The following is a 22,810-nucleotide window of genomic DNA, read 5'->3' as shown; positions in this document are numbered from 1 at the left end:
CGCAGATCTTTGCATCCCCAGCACCTAAGACACAAGGAAGCACTGAAACCTTTATTGACTTGAAGTGAATTGATGTTATCCCAATCTCCATGGTAGCCCAGCTTGGCCCAGGCCATTAATATTCACATGTTTTGAAAACTCCAGTGACTGTCTATTTTCAGTTGTGAATTATCTCCAGAGAGCTATGATCTGACAGTAGCCAGGCATTCCCTGGATCTGTCCCAGCCACATTCTCAAACTAAGCTGCAAACCCAGAAACACAGGCAGAGAATATGTATTAAATTCTATTCCTTGTGCCATCTGCTCTCCCAAAACTATGGGTAATATAAAAAATTACTCATTTTTTTAATAATACATTCTTCTACTTTTTAATGGTTTGGCCTGTGGGAAACTCATAGTATGGAAATTCCCTTTAACTCACTTATAACTTCATCTTAGAAGGCTGCCTTGGACACCCTGAGGTGTTAAGTGATTTGCCTAGAATCACCCAGCTAGCCAGTATGTGTCAGGGGCAGGACTTGAACCCAGCTCCTCCTGATTCCAAGGCCTGCCCTCTAGCTACTCCAGCACACTATACCTCATGCCTTATTATATATCAAAATTGTCTGTTGAATGGACTTGAATTATCACTTGGGTGGGTGGAGAGATTGTCCTCTAAACTTAAAAACTGATGTTTTCAGAGAGTGGTTGAATAAAGTGGTTGTCAGCTATGTGAGCTATTGAAAGCTGTCCACACAGACAGCTGGACAAAGTGCCCTGGCTGCCCAAAAGATTTTGGTGCTTCCAGACAGGATCTTGCTTGTGCTAAAGTACAAGTATTCAAGGTAACCAAGTCCTTCAGTCAGGAGATTTCCCAGGTGTCTCCTTGCCCTTTCCTGCTTTCCTCCCATAAGCACCCACATTGCCGAGGCCAGACTCACTGGACCTGATCAAAACCAAACAAACACGCCATTCTCACCTTGGGAAAGCTACTTTTCAGGGGAGGGCTGGACTTGTGCCTCACCCTCCGCTTACGGTAATCGGTAATCAGAGCCAAGGTGATCCTATTTATAACACCCTTCCTCCGCCCACCACACTCTCTCAGGGACAGCTGCTCACTTTGGACTCAATTGAGAAGAATATTCTGCTGCAGTCTAACTTGCTAAAAATGTCCAGCTCGGACTGTCTTCCCGACTACCCGCTCAACTCCGATCTGGTGAAGAGATTAAAGTCCTCCCTGGAAGCCAGGGATGAGAAGGCAGTGCTGGATTTGATCTGCACTGAAGTGAAGCATGTGAATGCTGTCATTGAACTAGCCAATGATGACTGGATGAAAGAGCCCAATGCGCCTCTGCACCCCTTGGTTCTAGTAGGTAACTGGAATGAATGGGCTGAGTTTGAAAGCATGAAATGCCGAGCATGTTGGTGGCTGGCTGGCTATCACAACCGGCTCCCAGTGGCTGACAATGTCCAGGACAGAAAGGAGAAGGGCAGGTGATTGAGGGAAGGAGAATGTGTGTCACTTGACTACATCATTGTCTTTTAACAGTAAGTCAGCTTGTCCCAAACAAGCCTCCAAGCTGGGGGGGGGGGCACCTTCCTTTGCTCCCTCTCACCAATACCTTGCTGGCTTCCTAAAGGCATGGGCTTGGGACGAGACAAGTCTTGCCCTTCGGTTCAGGGCTCAGAAAATCACTGGAATGAAAGTCCTGGTGATGCCCTTGGGTGCTCTTTGGGTTGTTCTCCATAGCGTATGCCCTCTCAAGTTCTTTGATGAAGGAATGTCTCTGGTCATGAAGAAGATGCACTTCCAGTAACATACTTGCAGTTCAGAAAGTTGGTGGCAGGAGAATCAAAGCAGGGACAAGTGGGTACAGCAACAGGTACTGGATTTGCAGTCAACGGGCCTGGGTTCAAATCCTGATTGTTACCATCAGTATGGCCCTGGACAAGTCACTTAACCCCTCTGGGCTTCAGTTTCCTCCTCTGTGAAATAAAAGGGTTAGATTAAATGGCCTCTGAGGTTCTTCCAGCTCTAAAGCTAGGATTCTATTTCCCTTGATATATTTCAGAACATGGAATCACTCCCACTGACCTTCAGAGGTCAGGAGATACGGAGTATTTAGGCCACAAGTGACTCACAGACCACGTAATAAGTGAGGCATAGAGGGTTTGCACTGTGTCTGTGGGGGAAGCGCCCACTCCAGCAAAATCCTTGAAAATCCTGGTTTTGTCTCCCCTTGGATCGCTTTGGAAAGTGATCAAAAGCAGGGAGAGGCACCACTAAAAATCCCCGGGCTTCTGCTCTTGAAAGCGTGAAGGGGGAACCAAGAGGGACGCCTGTAATGTGGTCCTGTTTGGTCATTCCTTCTGTGCTGATTGATCCACAGGCACTTATTAAAAGGCCCCAGTGCCAGGTACTGTGCTATGTGTGCTGGGAATACAAAGACAAAAACAAAAGAGTCCCAGTCCTCAAGGAACTTACATTGGATTGGAAGAGACAGCATGAACTTAAAATGAGCATGTAAGTACACAACACATGTGAGATAATATGGTGGGGAGTTGCTGCTGCTTCAGCACTCCAGCTGTGACCTCATTGATTTGGGAGGTTCCACCAAGGAGGCAGACAAGTATCCTTCCCATGTGACACTTGTGCATGTCCTCCCATGAGTTCATCATCGGGGCCCACCCAATGTGATGGGGGCCTTCCTTCCAAAGATACTAATAGAACATGGGTCTGTCCACTGGTAATCCTTCATTTCCATGACCAGTTCATCTTCTTTTCTGGTCATGCAATTCTTTGATGACATTTTGCCTGTATGATTCCCTGTTTGCACTGTGACGTTGTCTTCTTATGCTCACCGCACATATTTCCATCACATTTTGGGGAAGCCTCTATTTCAGTCCTTTGGAGCCTATATCATTCCATCATTCAGTCCTGCAACATTACCAGAAGCCTATGAGTGTTAGGGCCTGGGTCTCAGAGAGAAGGTTGGAAGGGGCCTTAAAAGCACTGCTCCATTTCCCAAAGGCAATCCAGTCAGCTTCCTTTGTGAAATTCTGGGCTCGCTCATTTTCTATTTGCAGAATCTGTCCCCGTTACAGACACAGATGCACCAGTTCAATGAGTTATATGTACAACTGTATGTGGAAAATAAATGTTATTCCTATGCTTCATGTTTTCTTTTTTCTAAATTGTACATAAAGAGCAGCATAAAGAATGTCTAAACATAGGCATATCTTGAAGGATCATTAATTTAAAACTGAAAGGAAACTTGGGGGTCATCTAGTTACAGGGTTGTCCGTCTACAACTGAAAATGACTCTGTCATCTGCTTCAAGCTCCTCTTTTTACAAAGGAGGAAACTGAGGTTCAGAGGGCTTACATGACTTAGCATCATTGGATTACAGATTTAGGCTAAGAAAAGACCTTAGAAGCCATTAAGTCTGATCCCATCACTTTACAGATGATGAAACTGAGACACAGACTGCTTAAGTGCTTTGCCCAGGGTCACACAGCTAGGAAGTATCTGATGCCAAATTTTAACTCAGGTCTTCCTGATTCTAGGTCCAGAACTCTATCCACTGTACCACCTAGCTACCCATTTACCCAGATGGCAACTAAAAGATCAGAAACAGGAAGGAGAGAAGCTGAATGGTGAAAGACCCAAGAAAGAGAAAGGAAGAGGCATTGAGGTCCCAAGATGGCTGGCCAAGGGCTTGGGCTAATCATTGCCTGGAAGGAGATGATTTCCCTCCCAGGGAGAACCCAACTCCTCAGGACAGGACCATAGGAATGAATGCTTGTATAAATCAATGAGGTGAAAGAAGGACTCACTGGAAAGTTAGGAGATTACCCCACTAGTAATCCCAAGTTATTTTTTCTCATGAGAGGAGAGTCTAAATTACAGGGTAGTGCTTTGAGCCTGGAGAACTGGAGGACCCTGGGAATATATGGGACTCATTGGCAGAAAAGAATTGTAACAATTGTTCATGGGCCACTTTGAGATCTTTGTGTGTTTGCTGCACTTTCTATGAAGTATAACAAAAGCTGTCCTATATCTGTAATATGCATTGTTGCTTTGAGTTCTTGTATAGGCAGGTTCTGGAGATCCTTTTATGCACATCTGCAGAGGCCTCAACATGGGCTGTAACAGTCAAGTTATATTCTGAGATTTCCCAGAAGGTACTTTGGAGGGGAGAACCTCAGCAAGAGAGAGATGATTTGGACTCTCCCCCTTGACCCCTGACAAGACAGGACGTGTTTCATGTTCAATCCAGATGTTAGAAAACAGGGTCATAGGTTTTTATACACACACACACACACACACACACACATACATATATGTGTATATACATATACATATACACATACACATATATACATATATATACATACATACACATATATACATACACAAATATAAATATACATATACACACATATATAAATATATGTATACATATATATGTATACACACACACACACACACACACACCACACATATATATATATATATACATATAGTTCTAATGTACCTTCTGTGTCTGAGTGTCCGTGTCTGAGTTTCCACAGTTTTAGATCATGAACTATTAGATGACAGTGACCAGGTATGGATAAAACTCCTTGAACCGTGCATGGTACAACACGATGTACTCTTGGGTACTGGGAACAGTTGTTTAGTCATCTCAGTTGCATCCAACTCTCTGTGACCCCATTTGGGATTTTCTTAGCAAAGTACCCCCTTCTTATAGTGACAGCATTCATAAGACAAACAAAAATCAAATCTATGAAAACTCACTGAACATCATTAATTAGAAACAAAGAGTGGGCAGAAATTTCCCAGCTAAAATAATACAAATCATTGGTCAAAAGCTTCCATGATATGCTGAGGCCTCTATGCTGTAGTCTTACCTTCAAGATCTTATTCATATGATTTTAGCTGCTGCCTCTTTGTAAATGAATTTCAAATCCATGTTTCTAGCTCAATCTTCTCTTCCAAACTCCAGCCTCATATTCCTGACTGCCTTCCAGAAATTTATATCATATGCTCTGTTGTCCCAAGGAACTCCATATATCAAAAACTTACCTTGCCATCATTGTCCCAAGATGAGCTTTCCCTCTGCACCTTCTCAATCTCTGCCAATTCTCCCAGCATTCAGAATTGAATTCTTAAGACCGTCTTCTCCTCCTCCTTCCTTGCTTGCCAAATCTAGTCCATCACTAAGCATTGTCAATTTGAGAAGAATAGTGAACCCATCAGATGGCAGTTGGGATCCAAAAAGATCTTGACTGGTCAGAAGATTAAGCTGAATTTGATAAGATGAAATGTGATGGGGATAAATGTGAAGCCTCACACGTAGGTTCAAAAAATCAATTTCCTGAGTGCAAGACGGGGGACACGTAGCTAGACTGAAAAAAATATTGGCAGTTTTTGGTAAATTGGTATATTTGGTAAATCAATATCAGTCAACAATGTAGTTTAGCACCAAAAGAAGAATGTGAACTATATATAATGTATATGTAATTGTTTATCATCTCAGGGAGCAGGGAGGAAAGGGAAGAAGGCAGAGAATTTGGAGTGCGGTTTTTTTGAATGAAAGTTAAAATTTGTTTTTACTGGTAATCTGAAAAAATATATGAAAATCTTTACATTAAAAAAAAAGAATGTGGACACAGAGCACATTAAGTAAGGGATAGTGTTCAGTAGGGAAGGGCCAGTCCCTAAGCTAAATTTACCCTGTTCAGACACACTGTGGAATGCTGTGCTCAGTTCTGATGGGGGGCTGCATTTGTAGGAAGAACAATGATAAGGCTTCATCTAGAGGAGAGTGAATGGCCGGGAGATGAAGAGCTTTCACATCACAGCACAAAATGCATCACTTGAGGGACTTAAGGATTTTAGCCTCAAATAAAGAAGACTCTGGGGAACATGAAACCTCTCCTCAAGTACCTTCAGGGAAAATATCTGGAAAAGGCATTAGGCTCATTCTACTTGGCTCCATCAGGCAAGAGGTAGAAGTGGCAGAGAGAGATGGATTTAGGCTCAGCATAAGAAAACTCCTTAAGAATAAGAACCATTCAATGGTGGAATGGGTTGTGCCTGGAGAGGTGGTGAGATCTGCTCATTGAAAGTCTTCAAACAAAGGCTGTAAGATCACTTATTCAGCAGGTTGTAGAGGTAACTCTTGTTTAGCTATGGAAGGAAGGAAGGAAGGAAGGGAGGGAAGGAAGGAAGGGAGGGAGGGAGGGAGGGAGGGAGGGAGGGAGGAAGGGAGGAAGGGAGGAAGGAAGGAAGGGGGAAAGGAAAGGAGGGAGGGAGAAGAGGGAGGGAGGGAGGAAGGGAGGAAAGAAAAAGAAAGAAATTCTACAGGAATATGTGAATGCTCCTTACTAGCTATTTGGTCATGGAACAATCACTTACCCTTTCTAAACCTCAATCTCCTATAAAATGGAAATAATAACACTACACTACCCACCTTGAAGGCTTATTATGAGGCAAGTGCTTGGTAAAGCCTGAAGCACCATAGGAATAGGAAGGATTGCTGTTGTTATTATTATTACCACTGCTGCTGCTGCTGCTGCTGCTTCCACCCAAAAAAGTGCTTTTTTCTACATCTTGGTTCATCCAGGTGTACATTTGCAGGTTGAGGATAGTCCGTTCACTTCCTTTCTTCTTTTTGGAATGATGGAAGCTAGAAAAAAATCTTAGATGAGAGGAGGGGAGATTGGGTTAGGCCATTCCCTCCCCCAACCACATACTTCCCTAATCAGAGGCCATGTGAGACAACTGATTACTAATTGCCATTATTAAGGGTGTCAGCATTCCATGATTTCATGGCTGATCTGTTAGAAGAAAGTCAAGATGGCACTTGAATTCTTGATTTAAATAGGAAAGAAGGTGACTGAAGTGTTTCGAGTCATTGGACCTATGCACCTAGAAGTAACTGAAAAAATGGCGATGGGGGCTTTTTTATTAAAAACTTCCTCTGCTGCCAGGAGAGCTAGAGAGGAAAAGCTTATAAACACACACACGCACTTGGTTCTTCATTTCAAAGGATAGGCCAGAAGGGTAATAATGGTGCAGCAGATGGACGCATCTGAAAAAATGCTTGAACTGAACAATCTTTGGTCCATTCCACCTGTACATCTATGTTCCTATGACCGTTTGGCCACCAAAACCTTGGGTTCTGCCTCTGAGACACCAGGCTGCAATTGGTGAACTTTTACCTCCTCTTATGGAATTCCTCTTAAGGAATGCCAGGCATTCCTTCCCCTTCCAGGCCATCTCCACGTCACACCCTGCTACCCACTCTCTTTCCCAGCTCCTTTGATGTGCTCAAGGGTTGGTGCTGCCACTGTCTTGTTTTCATTTGCAGCACATACACACACACACACACACATACATACATACACACACACACACACACACACACACACACACACACACACACACAGAGTACAGTGCCTGGCAAATACTAAATGCTTAAATAATCTGTATCGGTCTTTCTATCTATCTATCAAGTGAGGGGGTTGAAATAGATGATTCTCAGGAGCCCTCTAGCGCTTAATCCGTCTATGATTTAATTTGGCCTCAGTTTCCTTACCTGTAAAATGAAGGGATTTAAGGAGATTATTCCTAACACCCCTTTGAGCTTTCATATACGAGCACTACAAGCTTACAGCAGGTAGTAGGGAAAGAGATACAACTGGAGTTCAGAGGCCTGTACTCAAATCCTCTCGTAAGCACTCAGTGAGCTGGGTGACCACTCAGAGCCCCCACTTCCTAATCTGTCAAATGGGGATCATAATGCTTGTGTTGTCTCTTTTGCAGGACTATTGGGTGATACCTATAACAGTACAGTAGAAATGAGAGCTGTTGTTAATATTACCCAGATAAGAGGTTGGTCCTGGATTCATTAGCTGCATCTCCCAAATGTATGAGGAGAGTGGAATAATGACAGTTGGCTACATCAGGGACACATGGCAGCACCTTGGGCAGGGTTGGGCAAGGCTAGTAGGCTGAGGTACAACTCCCGAGGAAAAGAGACACGCCATGTGGCACTATCAGGTTTAAAGCTAACAAGGGAGAAAGAAGATACCCTAGGATGAGCTGAACATACAGTATATGAAGGAGAGGACTTATTTTCCATCTTGGACAAAGCCCAAGCCACCCTGTCCTAGTTGCAGCTCTAGCAATAACCAGGATCTTCTTTAAAGCCCATATAGCAAACCTGTCAAAATGTACATGTCCACAAGTGAGTTTTATGGGGCATACTGCATAAGAGGTAGTGTAGAGTGATGGAGAGAGCCCAGGACATGGAGTCAGGAGAGACCTGGGTGTGAATCCTGACACTTACTAATTGCGTAGCCAAGAAAAACCCATTTCCCCTTTCTGAGCCTCAGTTTCCTCATATTTAAACAGGGGATCAAGAATTGCAATATGAATGTCACAGAGATATCATGGGGAAAGTGGATGGTGTACCTTAAAGCCCAATGGTGATGAATGTTGTTAATTTGTTCAGGGCTGTAAGCTCCTCAAGAGCAAGCCCATGGTAAGCACCATGAAAATGCTTGTTGAATTATTGTTAGAGTGGATGGAACCAGTGCTGGGGGAAGGGAAGGGAAGGGATGAGCTGGTATGGAAGGCTGAGAGAGTTCAGTGACTATTTTTTTTTCACTAGAATACCTGCAAACGTGCTTTGATGGAGGAAAGTCCACTTGATGACACCCAACCTCACACCTTCATCTCGTAGAATCCCTGGCTGCCTCCGAAGGTGCTCCCTCCCATACAGGGTCTTCCCTGATCCCTCCACTTGTTGGATTTTCTCCTTCTTGGAATAGCTTGTATTCCTTTAATTATATTTTGCATTTATTCACTTGTGCACACACATTGGACCTCTCTTGTCAGTTGTCTGAAGCCAGGGTTTCCTTTCTGTCTTTGTTCCTCAGCACTTAGCACAGTGCCTGGACAGGCTTGTCAGTCTAAATCTAGAAGGGACCTCAGAGGCCACTGAGCCCAGCCCCCACCCCACTGTACAAATAAGTACAGAGAGGACAAAGGCAGGGAAGTTGACTTGCTCATGGTCACATAGGAAGTGTCAGAAGTAAGATCTGAACCCAGGTCTTCTGATTTCAGAACCACACTTTCCACTCCACCTTGCTGGTGTTTAAGAAATGTTTGCTCATTTGAATCAATCAAGCCATGCTTTAGTGCCATGAAGAACTAAAATACACTCTAAGCCTGTGAGAGTCAGAGACTCCATAACTTCACTTGGGCTTTTATTGTTTACCCCAAGTACTGGCCAGGACCATTAAATCTTGAGTTCATCAATCCATTCATGCACTCATTGTGCAAGGACAAGACTAAGTCCTATTGGAGGGAGAAGAATGAGTAACACAGTTCAGACCTTCCAGGACCTTACAAGCTAGTCTAGAATGAGACTGAATGGGGTGTGGCTGTAAGATATATATAGGAGTGTTGGAGGCAAGATTCATTCATCTAGGAGATCAGGGCTGGCTTCCTCCCAAAGGTATCTAAAGTCTTGTTATTTTTGTTCAGTCATATCAGTCATATCTGACTCTTCATGATCCCATTTGGGGTTTTCTTGGCAAAGATACTAGAGTAGTTTGCCATTTCCTTCTCCAGTTCATGTTACAGATGAGGAAACTGAGGCAAACAAGGTTAAGTGACTTGCCCATAGTAAGTGTCTGAGAACAGATTTGAATCCCAAAGACTATAGGAAACAATTACCAACCACTATTCCTGAGGCCTCATGATGAAATACGCTACCCACCTCCTGGTCAAGGTGAGGAACTTAGGGACGTAGTCATTGCTTACTTGGAGGGAAAAAGGAAAAGGGCACAGGAAGGCACCTGGAGAAATATTTGCATGTGCAGGGTGGGAGATGGATAATGCTTTAGCAAAGGACACTGAGAAGGAGCCATTGGACAGGCAGGAGAAGAAGCAAGAGATGTAAGATTGACCAGAAGAGATAGAAGAGCTGGAACTCAAAGCCACCTGAGTGATCCACAGCATTCAAACCTGCAAAGAGGTCAAAGCAGATGAGGGTGAGGGGCAGGTCATGGAACTTAGTCCGTATGAGATTTTGCGTAATCCTGGACATTCCCAGTCAGGTAGCAGATTGCAAGGTATCATAAAGGGAGTAGGATGTGAAGTAGCAGAGGCACTGAATGTAGTCCTCAGAAGAGAGAAATATGGATAACAGTTGTAGGTGAGGTAGGGTCAAGTGAAGGCTTCCTAATGATGGGGAAGATCTAGGCACAAGCAGACCTCGTTTTATTGAGCTGTACTCTATTGTGTTCTTTACAAACTGAAGCTCTGCGGCAACCTTGTGTTGAACAAGTCTACCAGTGCCATTTTTCCAGCAGCAGGGGCGCATATCATGTCTCTGCGTCACATTTTGTAATTCTCACAATATTTCAAACGTTTTCATTGTTACTACATCTGTTCTGGTGATCTGTGAGCAGTATTCTTTGATGTTAATATTGTGGTTTGGGGATACCATGAATCACTCCCATATAAGATGGTGAATTTAATCGATAAATGTTGCGTGTGTTCTGATTGCTCCATCGATCTCCCATTCCCATCTCTCCTTTTCCTCAGGTCTCCCTATTCCCTGTGACACAACAACATTGAAATTAAGCCAATTAATAACCCCACAATGGCCTTAAACAATGTATTCAAGTGAAAGGAAGAGTTCATCGATGTGACAAACTTCCATGTCTAATTTTTAAAAATCGTCACAGCCACCTCAAACTTCAGCAACCATCACTCTGATCAATTAGCAGCCATCAATATCAAGGCAAGACCCTCCACCAGCAAAAACATTATGACTCACTGAAGGCTCAGATGATGGTTAACATTTTTTAGCAATAAAACAATTTTAATTAAGGTATGTACTTTTTTTAGACATAATACTACTGTACACTTAATATACTATGATACAGTGTAAATATAACTTATATGCACTGGAAAACCAAATCCGCAACTCCTACACTTGGGCTCTTACTGTTTACCCCAACTACTGGCTTTATTCTGTTTTATTGTGATGGTCTAGAACCAAATCTGAATTATCTCCAGGGTATGCCTGTATATGTATAGGCAGCAGGGAAGGAGCCAGTGGATGAAGAGGTATCGAAGTCAGGAAAAGATGTGGATTATTAAGGGGACCAACTCCCAGAGAAGATTGGAAAGTATGAGATCTAGGAAAGTAGAGGAGTTGGCCTTGGCAAAGGGATGGATGACTTCTTCCTTTGAGAGTGGAGGAAAAGGGGAGAGAGAGAGAGAGAGAGAGAGAGAGAGAGAGAGAGAGAGAGAGAGAGAGAGAGAGAGAGCGCACTCCTGGGTGAAGATGTTGACAGGATTCCAATTTAGAATTGGGGAAAGGGGAAAAGATAAGCAATGGCAGCCATTTGAAGTATTTGAACAAGACAGTGACCTTGATATGAGAATTTCCAAGTGCCTGGTATATGATAGGCGGCACTCACTAAATGCTCATTGACTGACTGACCAACTGACTGACTGACCAGGGCTCCCCTCCCCAGTTACTTTGTAGCTTTCTGTATTGTGTATACACATATATGTTCCTGAAGTTCCTTGAAAGCTGTTCCATTAATGGCTTTATCTCTGTAATGACTAGTACAATCCCTGGCACATGCTAGGTGCTTAATAAATGCTTAGTGAATAAAAGAACTAGTCTATGAGTGCAGATGCTCCTGTTGAAAAGTTTGCAGAAACAGGACTGAATGACTGATACCTTGCAATTACCTGCTTGTCATTTCCTTAGATGTTACTGGCCTTGTTGTTTCCATCTGTGGTCTTCATGAAGCTGATCCTGCACAATAAGGTCACCCCCCCAAAAAAAAAAACAACCTGAGAAGTGAACAGTGGAGAAAGAAGTTAAAGGGGGAGAGTTTAGTTTGGTCCTGGGGAAAGAATATTGAATTTGTAGTCAAATGACCTGGGTTCAACTCTTGGCTCTACTACTTATAAGCTCTGGGACTTCAGGTAAGAAACAGCCTCTCTGAGCTTCGGTCTCCCCTTCAGGAGTCTGAGCTGGATCACGTGACCGTAGATTCAGAGCTAGAAGGGCCCTCAGAGATCACTTCCTGCCCCCTCTTCATTTTACGTAGGAGAGACCCCAGGGCTAGTGGCACTAGCCCGAGGTAATAAGGGTCAGGGGTGGGATTAAACCTTTCGCTCCACATCCATTATGAGAGGAGTGAGTGACAAAGATGGCGCCCTGTGTGCTCTCCCCCACCCCAGCCCCGCTCTCTGTGTTTGAAGCCCCCTCTCTATGAGGGGATGGGGGTCGGGAGACCCTGCTCGGAGCTCAAGGAAATTAGAGCCTCCTAAGTACTTATAAATCAGCCTCTAATGACAGCAGCCCAGCACCAGCCTGAGCACTGCCCTTATTACCGTGATTCACAAGCCAGGAAAAGCTCCGAAATTATGCAGGAATTATTGTCCCATCTCCTTAATTAACGCTGATTGCGGAATTCTTGCTCAAGTCCTTGTGAGCAGACTCAATTATGCGCCGCCTGAACTGATTTGCCCAGATCAAGTGGGATTTATTAGGAATACACTTCCCGGCAATAACAGCAGATTACCTTTGAATATTGTTAATTCATTTAGGGAGAAAATGGTTCCAGTCAAAGAACTGGCTGGAGGGACGGAAAAGGGCCTCCCAACCCGAGAATCATGGGATTCATTTGCTGTCCCCGGGACATTTCTGGGAGGCTGTTTGTCCCACGAATAAGGCACCGGGGACTGGAACGGTGTGAATTAGCTACCTCCCCCCAATGGGCTGTGGTCGTGCTGTACCAGGAGCCCGCTGAGCTTGAGTCCTCCTTCCCTGCCCCGAGCCGGCTGTGGGGCCCAAATCAGGATGTCGGAGTGCAGTCTAACGAACAGATAATGATGCCGACATGATGCTGATGCAGACACTCCTCTAGTTCTAGGCCTCCTTCAGCCCCTTCCCGGCACAGATTACAGTATCCCAGCGTGGGCTCCGTGGCCTTTCGTGCAACACGTACCTGAATAAGAATCCTCTCTTCAGCTTCTCTGACAAAGGGTCATCTAGCCTGTGCTCCGAGACCTGCGGGGAGGGGGAGCACACCCCACCCCCTGCAGGCAGCCCACAACGCCCAGGAGGGCTCTGCATTAGGAAGCTTTTCTGCACAGGAGCTCAGATTGCCACTTAGTGATCTCCTGTCCTCTTGTTTTTATTGGTGACAAATTAAGATGGACAATGGCATCCTTCTTAGCCCTGCAGTGACCCAAAACCGGGAAGGAATACTGAAACACTGAATGACAGTGTGAGAAGCAAAAAGAACAAAAGCAAAAAACACCATGATTGGTTAGACAATTAGACTGAATCTGGTAAGACGGAATTTTATAGGGATAACAATGTCTCAGTAAAATGGATTTAAAAATCAACTTAAAGGCAACATGGAGGAGGCATGACTTGATAGCAATCTGAAAAAGATCTGAGGGTTTTAGTGGACTTCAAGCTGAAACCATGTCAGCAAGGTAATGTGGAGGCCAAGAAGCCAAATGCAGCCTGACAGTTCCTTAAGGGAGTTCTGCATGGAGTCCTGGATCAAGTCAGCTCCAGAGAAGGAGGTTTTCCTTCTTTGTTTGTGTGTCCCTGGGTCTTAGCTCACTGCTGGGCGCACATGTTGATTAATTGAGTCATTGGCCAAGGAAGCGATAACAGCATAGATTTGGAGTTGTAGGGGACCTCTTCTAGTCATCTAGTTCTCTTGTTGCTCAGTCTCAGTGTGTCCGACTCTTCGTGACCCCCATCTGCAGTTTTCTTGGCAAAGATATTGGAGTGGTCTGCCATTTTGTTCTTCAGCTCATTTTACAGTTGAGGAAACTGAGGCAGACAAGTTAAGCAACTTGCTCAAAGTCACATAACTCATAACTGTCTGAGGCTGGATCTGAACTCAGGTCTTCCTGACTCCAGGTCTGGTGCTCTGTGCACTGTGCTGCCCCCTAGCTGCCTCATCACCTAGTCGAACGCTCCTATTTTATAGGGAAAAGTGAAACCCGTAGAAGTTAAGGGACTTAGTCTATGGTCACAAAGCATGGACTTGAGCTCCTCTGACACCAACCTTCTACAGTACCACATTGAGCTTACGCGCCCTTGCCGAATGGTGAAAAGCTTTTTGTCCATTATGAAGAGCTGTGGCAGCGAGAGTCCTCACGCCTGGTGTTGAGAGGGATAAGTTCAGAGAGGCTGTTCCTGGAATCCTCCAAGTCTCTGTGGTCTGGTCAGTGTGGGTGGGCCATGCACCTAGGCAGATTGCAACCCCTTTACAGCCAGCAATTATTCTTTGAAAGATGCCGAGTCTGAAAAATTCATCCCCTTGTGGCCAGCCTGGGACCGACCCCACACAAAATCTGGCACTTCCGACCAAGAAGAACCCACCATAGCCTGTGTATCTCTGGCTTGCCCCTCGAGGCCTCAGGCGCTGGTTCAGAGCAGACCTTGGGTGGAGAAACCCAATGAGATGACAGTAAATGGGCATCATAAGCAGAGCCACTAGTGTTTCCGTTTTCAACGATGGGAATACCTCCCTAGGGTGCACGTCTCCTATGGAACTGCCCCACTGCACAGCTTGAGGTCTGTAGACAAGAGAACAGTAAAGACGCTCAGGTTTGAGCATGGAGCTTTGTCTGTACTGGGCCTGTCAGGAGCTGTAGGACTGAAGGGGGTGGGGGTAGGATGGGGGAGCAGAGCATGCTCTTCCACGGGATGCCAATGAGTTCTCCTAATAATGTGAAATCAGAGCAGACAATCTAAGTCATTATTAACAGATTCACTTGATCGAAGGAAGTAAAACGTTTTAATGTTCTGTTAAATGAGGTGTGCGGCGCAAACATTTGTATTCAGGAGGAAGGTTAAGATACTTTCATATCTTAGAGATTAATGTATATGTTACTAGTACTGGAGTGGCTGTGTGTATGTGTGTGGCCAATGTTTGCATGTGTGGGTGCGTTTGAACATGTGTTGTATGTTCACACATGCCATGTGTGTTTGTATGTCACATGCATGTCAATACTCATGTGTTTCTGGGTGTATTTGTGTTTTCAGTGTATGTGTTTTGTGTATCTGTTTTCTTCATGAACGCATATTTGTATGTATTTCTTGTATGTATATCATCTGTATATTATGTATTTCCTGTATATGTGTTTTGTGTGTGTGATTTAGAAGTATATTGTAGGTGTATTTTCTGTGTTCATGTGTATGTGTTTGTGTGTTTGTCATATGCAGGTTGCATTTGTGTGCATGTATTCCCATGCATTAGTTCTATGCGTGTTATATATATATATATGTATTTTGTACACTTGTGTTGGTGTGTATATGTTGTATATATGTCTGTGTGTGATTTTGAGGTGTCTGATTATATGTTGTGATTGTCCTTCATAGATGTTTGTTCATATGTATGTTGTTATGTACGTGCATTATGTCTATGCACATGTGTGTTTCCATGTATTTGTTTTATATGTATTTTGTGGACTTGTGTTTGTGCATGTGTATATATTTTATTTACATATGATGTATGTCTATGATTTGTATTGTATAATTATAGGCTGTATTTTTACGGTATTTTATTATTGGATTTTGTGTGTATTCATATGTATTTGTGTGTTTCTATATCATGTTGTTTGTTTATCTATTGTGTGTGTGCTTATATTTGTGCATTGGTGTATACGACTGTGTGATTATGTATGTTCGTGTGTGTTGGGTGTGTGGTTGTGGTTATCAGTGCATGTATGTCCTATGAGTGCCTGCCGCACATTCAAAAATCAAGCATTTTTTTCTTTAGAAATTGAAAAAAGAAAAAGAAAAGATGGCGAGGAGAGCAGAGGTATAGAAGGGACAAAGGAAGCCCACCAGAAAGCTAGGGTTATTGGGAGAAATCATACCAACAGTATAACAGTCCAAGAAATTCACTACAGCCCAGCTCCCAGGTCCTTCCACCAACAGTGCCACAGCGCAGTGCGTGGCCACTACCCATAAGGCCTGCAGTGCAAAGTGCCACATTGGGGTCATGAGGATTCAAACTCCAAACAGTCTGGCTGCAGGGAGGGGCACCTTCTAGTTGGTCTCTGGAAGCATCATGGGTTACCCCAGGTTGAAATTGGGCCCTTGCTCTGAGACTTACCAGGATAAAGGATCCTAGGAGAAAAGACAGCAGCAACACTCTGCCACTTAGCTCTCGGGGCCTGGCTTCATGGAAGCTGACAGGCAGTGTGAGGCAATACTGAAGCTGAGTTCTGCATTCAGCTCATTCCATGAAGCTTGTCTGGGTCATCATGAGGAATGCCAGCCCAGCTCATCCATACTAGCGGTAGCAGGGAGCTGGGCATTCATCACATCAGTGGCAGAAAACAACAGCTACCCAATATCACACTCCTGAGTGGGGCAGTGGAGGGGGCCAAGGCGGGCACTCTTTGTTCTCAGACACTAGTGTTCCATTCACCACCTGGGTTAGGGTCAGACACCAGCTTCAGACAGGTGTCGACTGGCCACTCAGTCCCGTTTAACACGAAGTTAAGTCAATGCTAGTGGGGGAGTCCACCAATCCCAAGTCATCTAAGATCCCAGCTGGACAGGCCCATAGAGGTCATCTAGTGCACAGCCATCTCTTTTCACATGAAGAAACTGAGGCCCAGAGAGTCTCCAAGGGCACACAGGTAGCAGTAGCCAAAGTCAGATTTGAACCCAAGTCCTGCATGTGCAACCCACTACTTCTTACTGTATTAGGTGCTGCAGAGAACAATCTAAAAGGAGTCTAGTTGGGGAGATTCTTATATTTAGATACTTCAGTGAATCCAAGATCTCATTGAAAAGGGGTCTCCATCCATCTATGCCTTCGTATGATGTATGGGTCTTATCCAAGTGTTGCCTTTGCTGTTTTGCCCACAGACTAGAAGCACCTAGAGGGCAGGGACTGTTTGATTTGTCTTCCAGGGCCTAGAACACAGTAAATACTTAGTACATGTTTGTAGCTTGGTTGATTGACCGATCCATCCTCCACAGAGCTAGCCAGTGTCCTGGAGTCCTTCCTCTGCGTCCTGTAACTTTTGAGGGCACCATTGGGACCCTAGGACTGTCCGTCTCTCATCCCTCCCTCTCTGCCTCCTTTTCTAATGACACAATTCCTGGTTAATATTCCTTATTTAACTAGAGACAGGAGGAGGGGATTTAGCATGCTAGCATCTATGGAGAGATTTAAGGTTTCCAGAGATTCTCATTTGACCTTCACAACACCCTTTACATGACTTCTCACTCACAAGTCGTCATGGGTATGGTGAGACAGCTTGCTTGTGCACAACCTTGCTTCCTTGTATATCCCTTTGGGTTTCCTGAAATCTTGATTGCCCTGAAATTTCCAAGAGAATCTTAGAGTTAAAAAGGTATGTTTTTTGTGTCCAAGACCAACAGCCGGGCTAGAGACATAAAAATGTGAAATAATTGGTGAAAGAGAGAGAGGGCAAGAAAGGGTGAATTGTGTGTTAGATCCTGCTAAGAGCAGAAAGGAGTTAGAGAAAGTGGGGAGCAGCTTGGCCCTTCCAGACTGAGTCAAAGGATGTTCCTCTGAGGATGTGAGACAGCAGGATGTTGGGCAGAGAGCTTTGGATTTACAGTCTCCAGACCGGGATTCAGAACTCCAGGCTGTGTGATCTGTGTGATCTGTGCTATCTAGCACAAGCCACACCAGCCTCTCTTCGCCTATGACCCCATACTCCAAAAGGGGGAGGGGTCATAATATTTGCCTAGAGGAATCAAGTGAAATAGTGAAGATGAAATGCTATGTAAAACTGTCCTTAAATAAGGCCTGATTGTACATGATAGTAAAGGCTGACATGATGGAAGGGGTCCTGGCTTCAAGGCAAGGGGGCAGCACAGGCTGAACTGAGCAGGTAGGAGTGAATGACCTGGGAGGATACAGAGGGCACAGTTTCCTTAAAAAGCACTTTATAAATACTGTCTCATTGGATCTTCACAACAGCCTTGCGAAGTAAATACTATCAGTGTTTTATTTATTATTCGTTTCACAAATAAAGACACAAAGCATGAAAGATATGATTTGCGCAGAGTTATACGGCTAGTAAGTGTATGAGGTAGGATTTGAACTCAGCTCTTCCTAACTCCAACTACAGTGCTCAGCCCACCATGCCATCTAGTGGCCTCTCCTTAGTCAAAGGTGTTTATTCAAGCCAAGTGAACGTAAGACCTGTTTCTACACTTTTTAAAATAAGGAATTGATTTGTCTTCAATTCTGTTTGCTTTGGTTTCACAAAAGCAAGGGGGAAACATGATAGTTGTATTTGAGTATTTGAAGGACTGTCACGAGGAAGAGGGATGAGCTTTGTTGGAAGCACTGGACAGATGCTTCAGGAAGGCTAATGGCACATACACACACACACCCACTCCATCTTCCCTCTATGCATTTTTGCACTGGCCATCCCTCACCTCTGCAACACTGTCCATCCTCATATTTGTCTCTTTGATTCAAGACTGTGTTTAAACCTCACCTTCTGCAAAAGAATTTTCTCAGTCCCCTTCCCCCACCCCCAGCTACTAGGAGCCTCCTAGTAGCCTGAGATGGCCTTCCATCTAATATGCATCTTGTATGGGCCGCATTGCCTACATGCTTCCTTCCCTGCATGAATGTGAACCTCTCATAAGCAGGGACCATGTTCTTTATTTCTTTGCACCCTAGGCATCAGTGTCTGTCATATAGCAAGCACTCAAGGATCCGGATAAGGACTGCCCCTAGGATGTCATCAATCTGAGGAATTCCCAGATGTGGGAACCTCTTCTGCCAGTGCTAGGCCTCATACTCTCAGCAATTTCTAGTCCCAGGGTCTCCTGGCCCACTGAGAACTGAAGGACCTTGCCCAGTATCACAAAGCCAGATTGCGTCAGTGTTCTGACTTGAACCCAAGGTCTGACTGGGCTCTGAGGATAACTCTCTCTCTACTAGAGGGCAGCTGCCTCTCATAGCACTCGGGAAGGACTTCGGGAGTGCTTTGACGGGCTGTCTCCATAAAAACTTTCTAATGTTGGCAGCTGTAGTCATCAGGAAGTTTTTGGTGACACCCAAACTAAGTCTGCCTTCCTAAAACTTCCACATGGCTCACAGGGGACTGGACAGCCTTGGGAGGTGTGAACATCCCCAATGCAACTCTTGAAGTGAAGCCCAGACATTCTTTTGTCGAATTATAAGATTGTGATTGAGTTACAAGAATATAGGATCCTGGGTCTCAAGCTGGAAGGGACCTTAAAGGTCACCTCGTCCAACCCTCTCCTTTTACTAGAGAGGAAGCTGATACCTATTAAACCTAAGTGCCTTCCCCAAGGTCCCAGGGATCGGCCTGGGTTGCACTAGCTGGCCATGGAGGTCTCTTCCAATGGAGATTCTGTAATAAGGGCTGAGTGTCTGAAATGTCAGCTTCCTCACCTGGACAGCCCTAGGGCATTCCTTCCATGCCCTGCTCCTGGGCCCTGTGGGGGCCACCAGGGGCTATTTTTGAAGCTCTCTGCATAGAAGCCAGCCTGTTTAAGGACCAGCCTCCCTCTGACCCTCAACTTGGGTATTTTGGGAGCTGTAGATAAATCATGCCAGGGAAGCTAAACTTAGTACAGAAACCTGCAGAGAATGGGCACCATCCTGGGGCTTTCCTTCCCTGTCTTCCTCCCCACTTCAAAATAGCCCATGACAGAAGAGAGCAGGCAGGCCCAGGAGAAACCCCACCCAATGGGCCACTCCCCAGCCAGACTCCAATAAGATGCAGAGAGGTTTTTGCCAGAGTTTTCCGAAATCAGTCTAATTACCAACCTAATCAGCCTCCAGCAAAAATGAAAAGATGACAAAAAAAAAGTCTGAGAGCTCAAGCTCCCTAAGAGCAGGGCAAGGTTATTAGCATGAGCAGAACAGCCCTGGAATTTTAAAACAGGAAGGTGGGAGGAGCCCATGGTGAGGTGGGTTGGACAGCTTGAGCCTGGGGACTTGAAAGAAGGCTGCCCAGTTAGCTTTTCAGAGACATGTCCTGCAGCCTACTTTTGTTGACATCCTTTATTATGGAGTAGGGGTGACCCTAGGTTCTCAAAAACTACCCCAGAGGAGTCAGGAATCACTCGGTTCAAATCTCACCTCTGATACATCTTACAAACATTGTGTGACATTGAGCTAGTCACTCACTTTTCTAGGGCTGAGTTTCCTCATCCATTAAATGGGGTAATAGAGACATCCACCTTTCCAGTTCGTTGTGAGGCTTATTTAAGATCACCTGTGTAAGTGATTTCAAAGTCACTGATTCCTATGACTTTATTTCATCTTTTTGGAGGGAGTTCAGACTGGAGCAGCCCACTGCCAAAATTCTACTTTGACCACTCCTGGTCCAGTCTCTTGTAACCAGACCCCGATAAAGTTGACCCATCCTCGGACATTCTCTGTTTTGAATCAGAATCTGCTCTATACCTGTTTTCCTCTCCAAGTACAAATCTTTCCTGAGCAAATTTCACAATGGACAGAACCAAAACAAGGATGGGCTCTCCCAGGTGCCCGTGCCCAAGGGAACACTCTTCCTCTCCCCACCCCCTGCCCTGATGGCCTGCTCTCTCACCTGGTTGCCATCGCCAGGGTCCCCTCCCCATCACACCCTTCTCCTGAGATCTTCTATCCAACAGAAGCAGATGGCACCCCTCAGCCTGCCTCAGATGGGGCTTTATGTCATGCAAGAACTCTCAGGATCTAGATGGATCAGCATCAAAGGCTTACAGTTGTCCCTGCCCCCGTGCCCAGGGTAAATTTGGCCTAGACCTCCCTGACTCCTCTCTACTGTGCTTTCTGGAACCTGGCTCTATTGTTACCAAACTCCTCTTGCTCCTAGGTCTCCTCTTCTCAGATTCCTTCCATGTTCTGGTGCTCACTCACTTCCTCCCGAAGATGTCCCACCTCTTGGACCTCTTGCCAAGACTGGCTGAGCCTCCTCTTCTATCCCCTCCCACACAGGGCCGTCATGTCTGACTCTTCATAACCCCATGGACCATGCTGTTCAGGGGGATTTCGTGGCAAAGACACTTGACTGGTTTGCCATTTCCTTCTCTAGTGTATTAAGGCAAACAGGATGAAGTGACTTGCCCAGGGTCACACAGCTAGGAAGTGTCTGAGACCAGATTTGAGCCCAGGTCTTCCTGACTCCAGACCCAGTGCTCTATCCACTGCAGTGCCACCTTGCTGCCTCAGGTCACTTTCCTTCTCCCCAATATATCCAGTCCCTGGCTCGTTGGCTTTTTCAGACGCACAGTAGATAAAGTGCTGGGCCTGGAGTCAGGAAGAGCTGAGTTTGAATGCAGCCTCAAATACTTAGTAGCTGTGTGACCTTGGCAAGGGCCTCAGGTTTCTCATTTATAAAATGGGGTAATAATGGCACCTTTCTCCCAGGGTTGTCATGAGAATCCAATGAAATAGCACAAGTGATATGCTTTGCCAACCTTAAAGCATTATGCAAAAGCTAGTTATTAGGTTTTTTTTCCCAATCCAGGGCCCTTCAAATGCCTCAGGTCCCCAACCTTCTCCATTCCTGTGATCTCTGTCTCCAATCCACCTCAACACTGCACAAGATGGAGGTGACTTTAGATGCCCTGTCACTGAGTTCCACTGAGCTGGCCCCTGGGGTCAGAATTCCTGCTTAAAACCCGGATCATGGAAGATTATTTTTTCCAATTAAAGAAAAAAACTACTGTTGTAGCATGATTTACATTTCCTAAATATTTTGGTCAGGAAGTTGCATGACAATGGACAGAGGGAAAACTTCAGCTTTAGGAAGACCTGGATTCAGGTCCTGCCTATGAATTATCCAAGTTATATGAACCTAGACAAGTCATCCAACATCACTGGGCAGCAGGAAACTCTCAAAGACTAGAGGTTCCCAAGGAGTCAATGACCTGCATTTGGTGGAGGGAGTTTCCATACTGGAAGTTCTTTAAAAAATAGATGAAAGCTCTGGATCCCCACAAAAAAAAAGTTAGCAAAGAAGCACATAATATTATCCTTTCTCCAATTTCAAATCCATCTGGTCTAAAAGGCTTCTATGCTAGGAAGAGGAATGTTGGTTCTTAGATTCGTCTGCTGAATAGCTGAGCTTACCAGGTTTGTAGATTATTTTTATTAATCAATAGATACAGCTGTGTCTAGAATAAGCATGACACATGTCATCTGGAGGTCCTGGCTAACTGTTCCTGCATCTAGAAATTCACATGACCCCAGTCCTATCAGGCCAGCATTCTCCTCCGAGCCCACAGGAGTTATAAATACCCCCTTGATCAGCCCTGGCCAGACTACAATGAAGAGATGACAATAGAAATCACTGCCCCTGTATAAGGTCATCTTTCCCCTCCCAGGGAGGAGGGCTTCTGCTCAAATAAACAGCATGGCCACAGACAGGCTGCCAGAGCCAGGGAGGGCAAAGCTGCAAATCTTTCAGAAGATGGAGAGGGACCCCCCTCAGAGTCCCGCTCCTGCGGACCGGTACCACACAGCCTTGGTCACAGGTGACCTAGGCAGCCTCCAGCCGCTGATGGCCCAACACTATGGAGATGCCAATGTGGTCTTTGAGATCAATAAGAATGAAATGGAATGGCAGGTGAAGTCTCTGGCCACTTTTGGACTATCAGGTAACTTGCTTACTGGCAAAGACCTGTTTTCAAATTGTTATGGGCTACTAAGGCTGCTTATAGCTATACATAGATACAGCTCATATGTACAGAGAGAGATTTTATAG

The 22,810-nt window shown here is 45.0% G+C and overlaps 1 protein-coding gene across 1 annotated transcript in view; it reads left to right on the top strand.

Moving 5' to 3' along the window:
* Window positions 1-965: 965 nt before the first annotated feature.
* The window catches only part of ASB18 (ankyrin repeat and SOCS box containing 18), a 67,351-nt gene continuing 45,506 nt past the window's right edge, over window positions 966-22,810 (top strand). Inside the window, exons 1-2 of the mRNA XM_020974933.2 lie at window positions 966-1,352; window positions 22,581-22,703. Coding sequence (XP_020830592.1) covers window positions 1,148-1,352; window positions 22,581-22,703 — 328 coding nt within the window. The 5' untranslated portion in view covers window positions 966-1,147. The remainder of the gene's footprint in view (window positions 1,353-22,580; window positions 22,704-22,810) is intronic.

The sequence above is a fragment of the Phascolarctos cinereus genome, unplaced genomic scaffold, assembly GCF_003287225.1.
Source record: "Phascolarctos cinereus isolate Bilbo 61053 unplaced genomic scaffold, phaCin_HiC Scaffold_5;HRSCAF=322, whole genome shotgun sequence".
NCBI classification, from domain to species: Eukaryota; Metazoa; Chordata; class Mammalia; order Diprotodontia; family Phascolarctidae; genus Phascolarctos; species Phascolarctos cinereus.
This window is presented reverse-complemented; position numbering and strand designations above follow the sequence as displayed.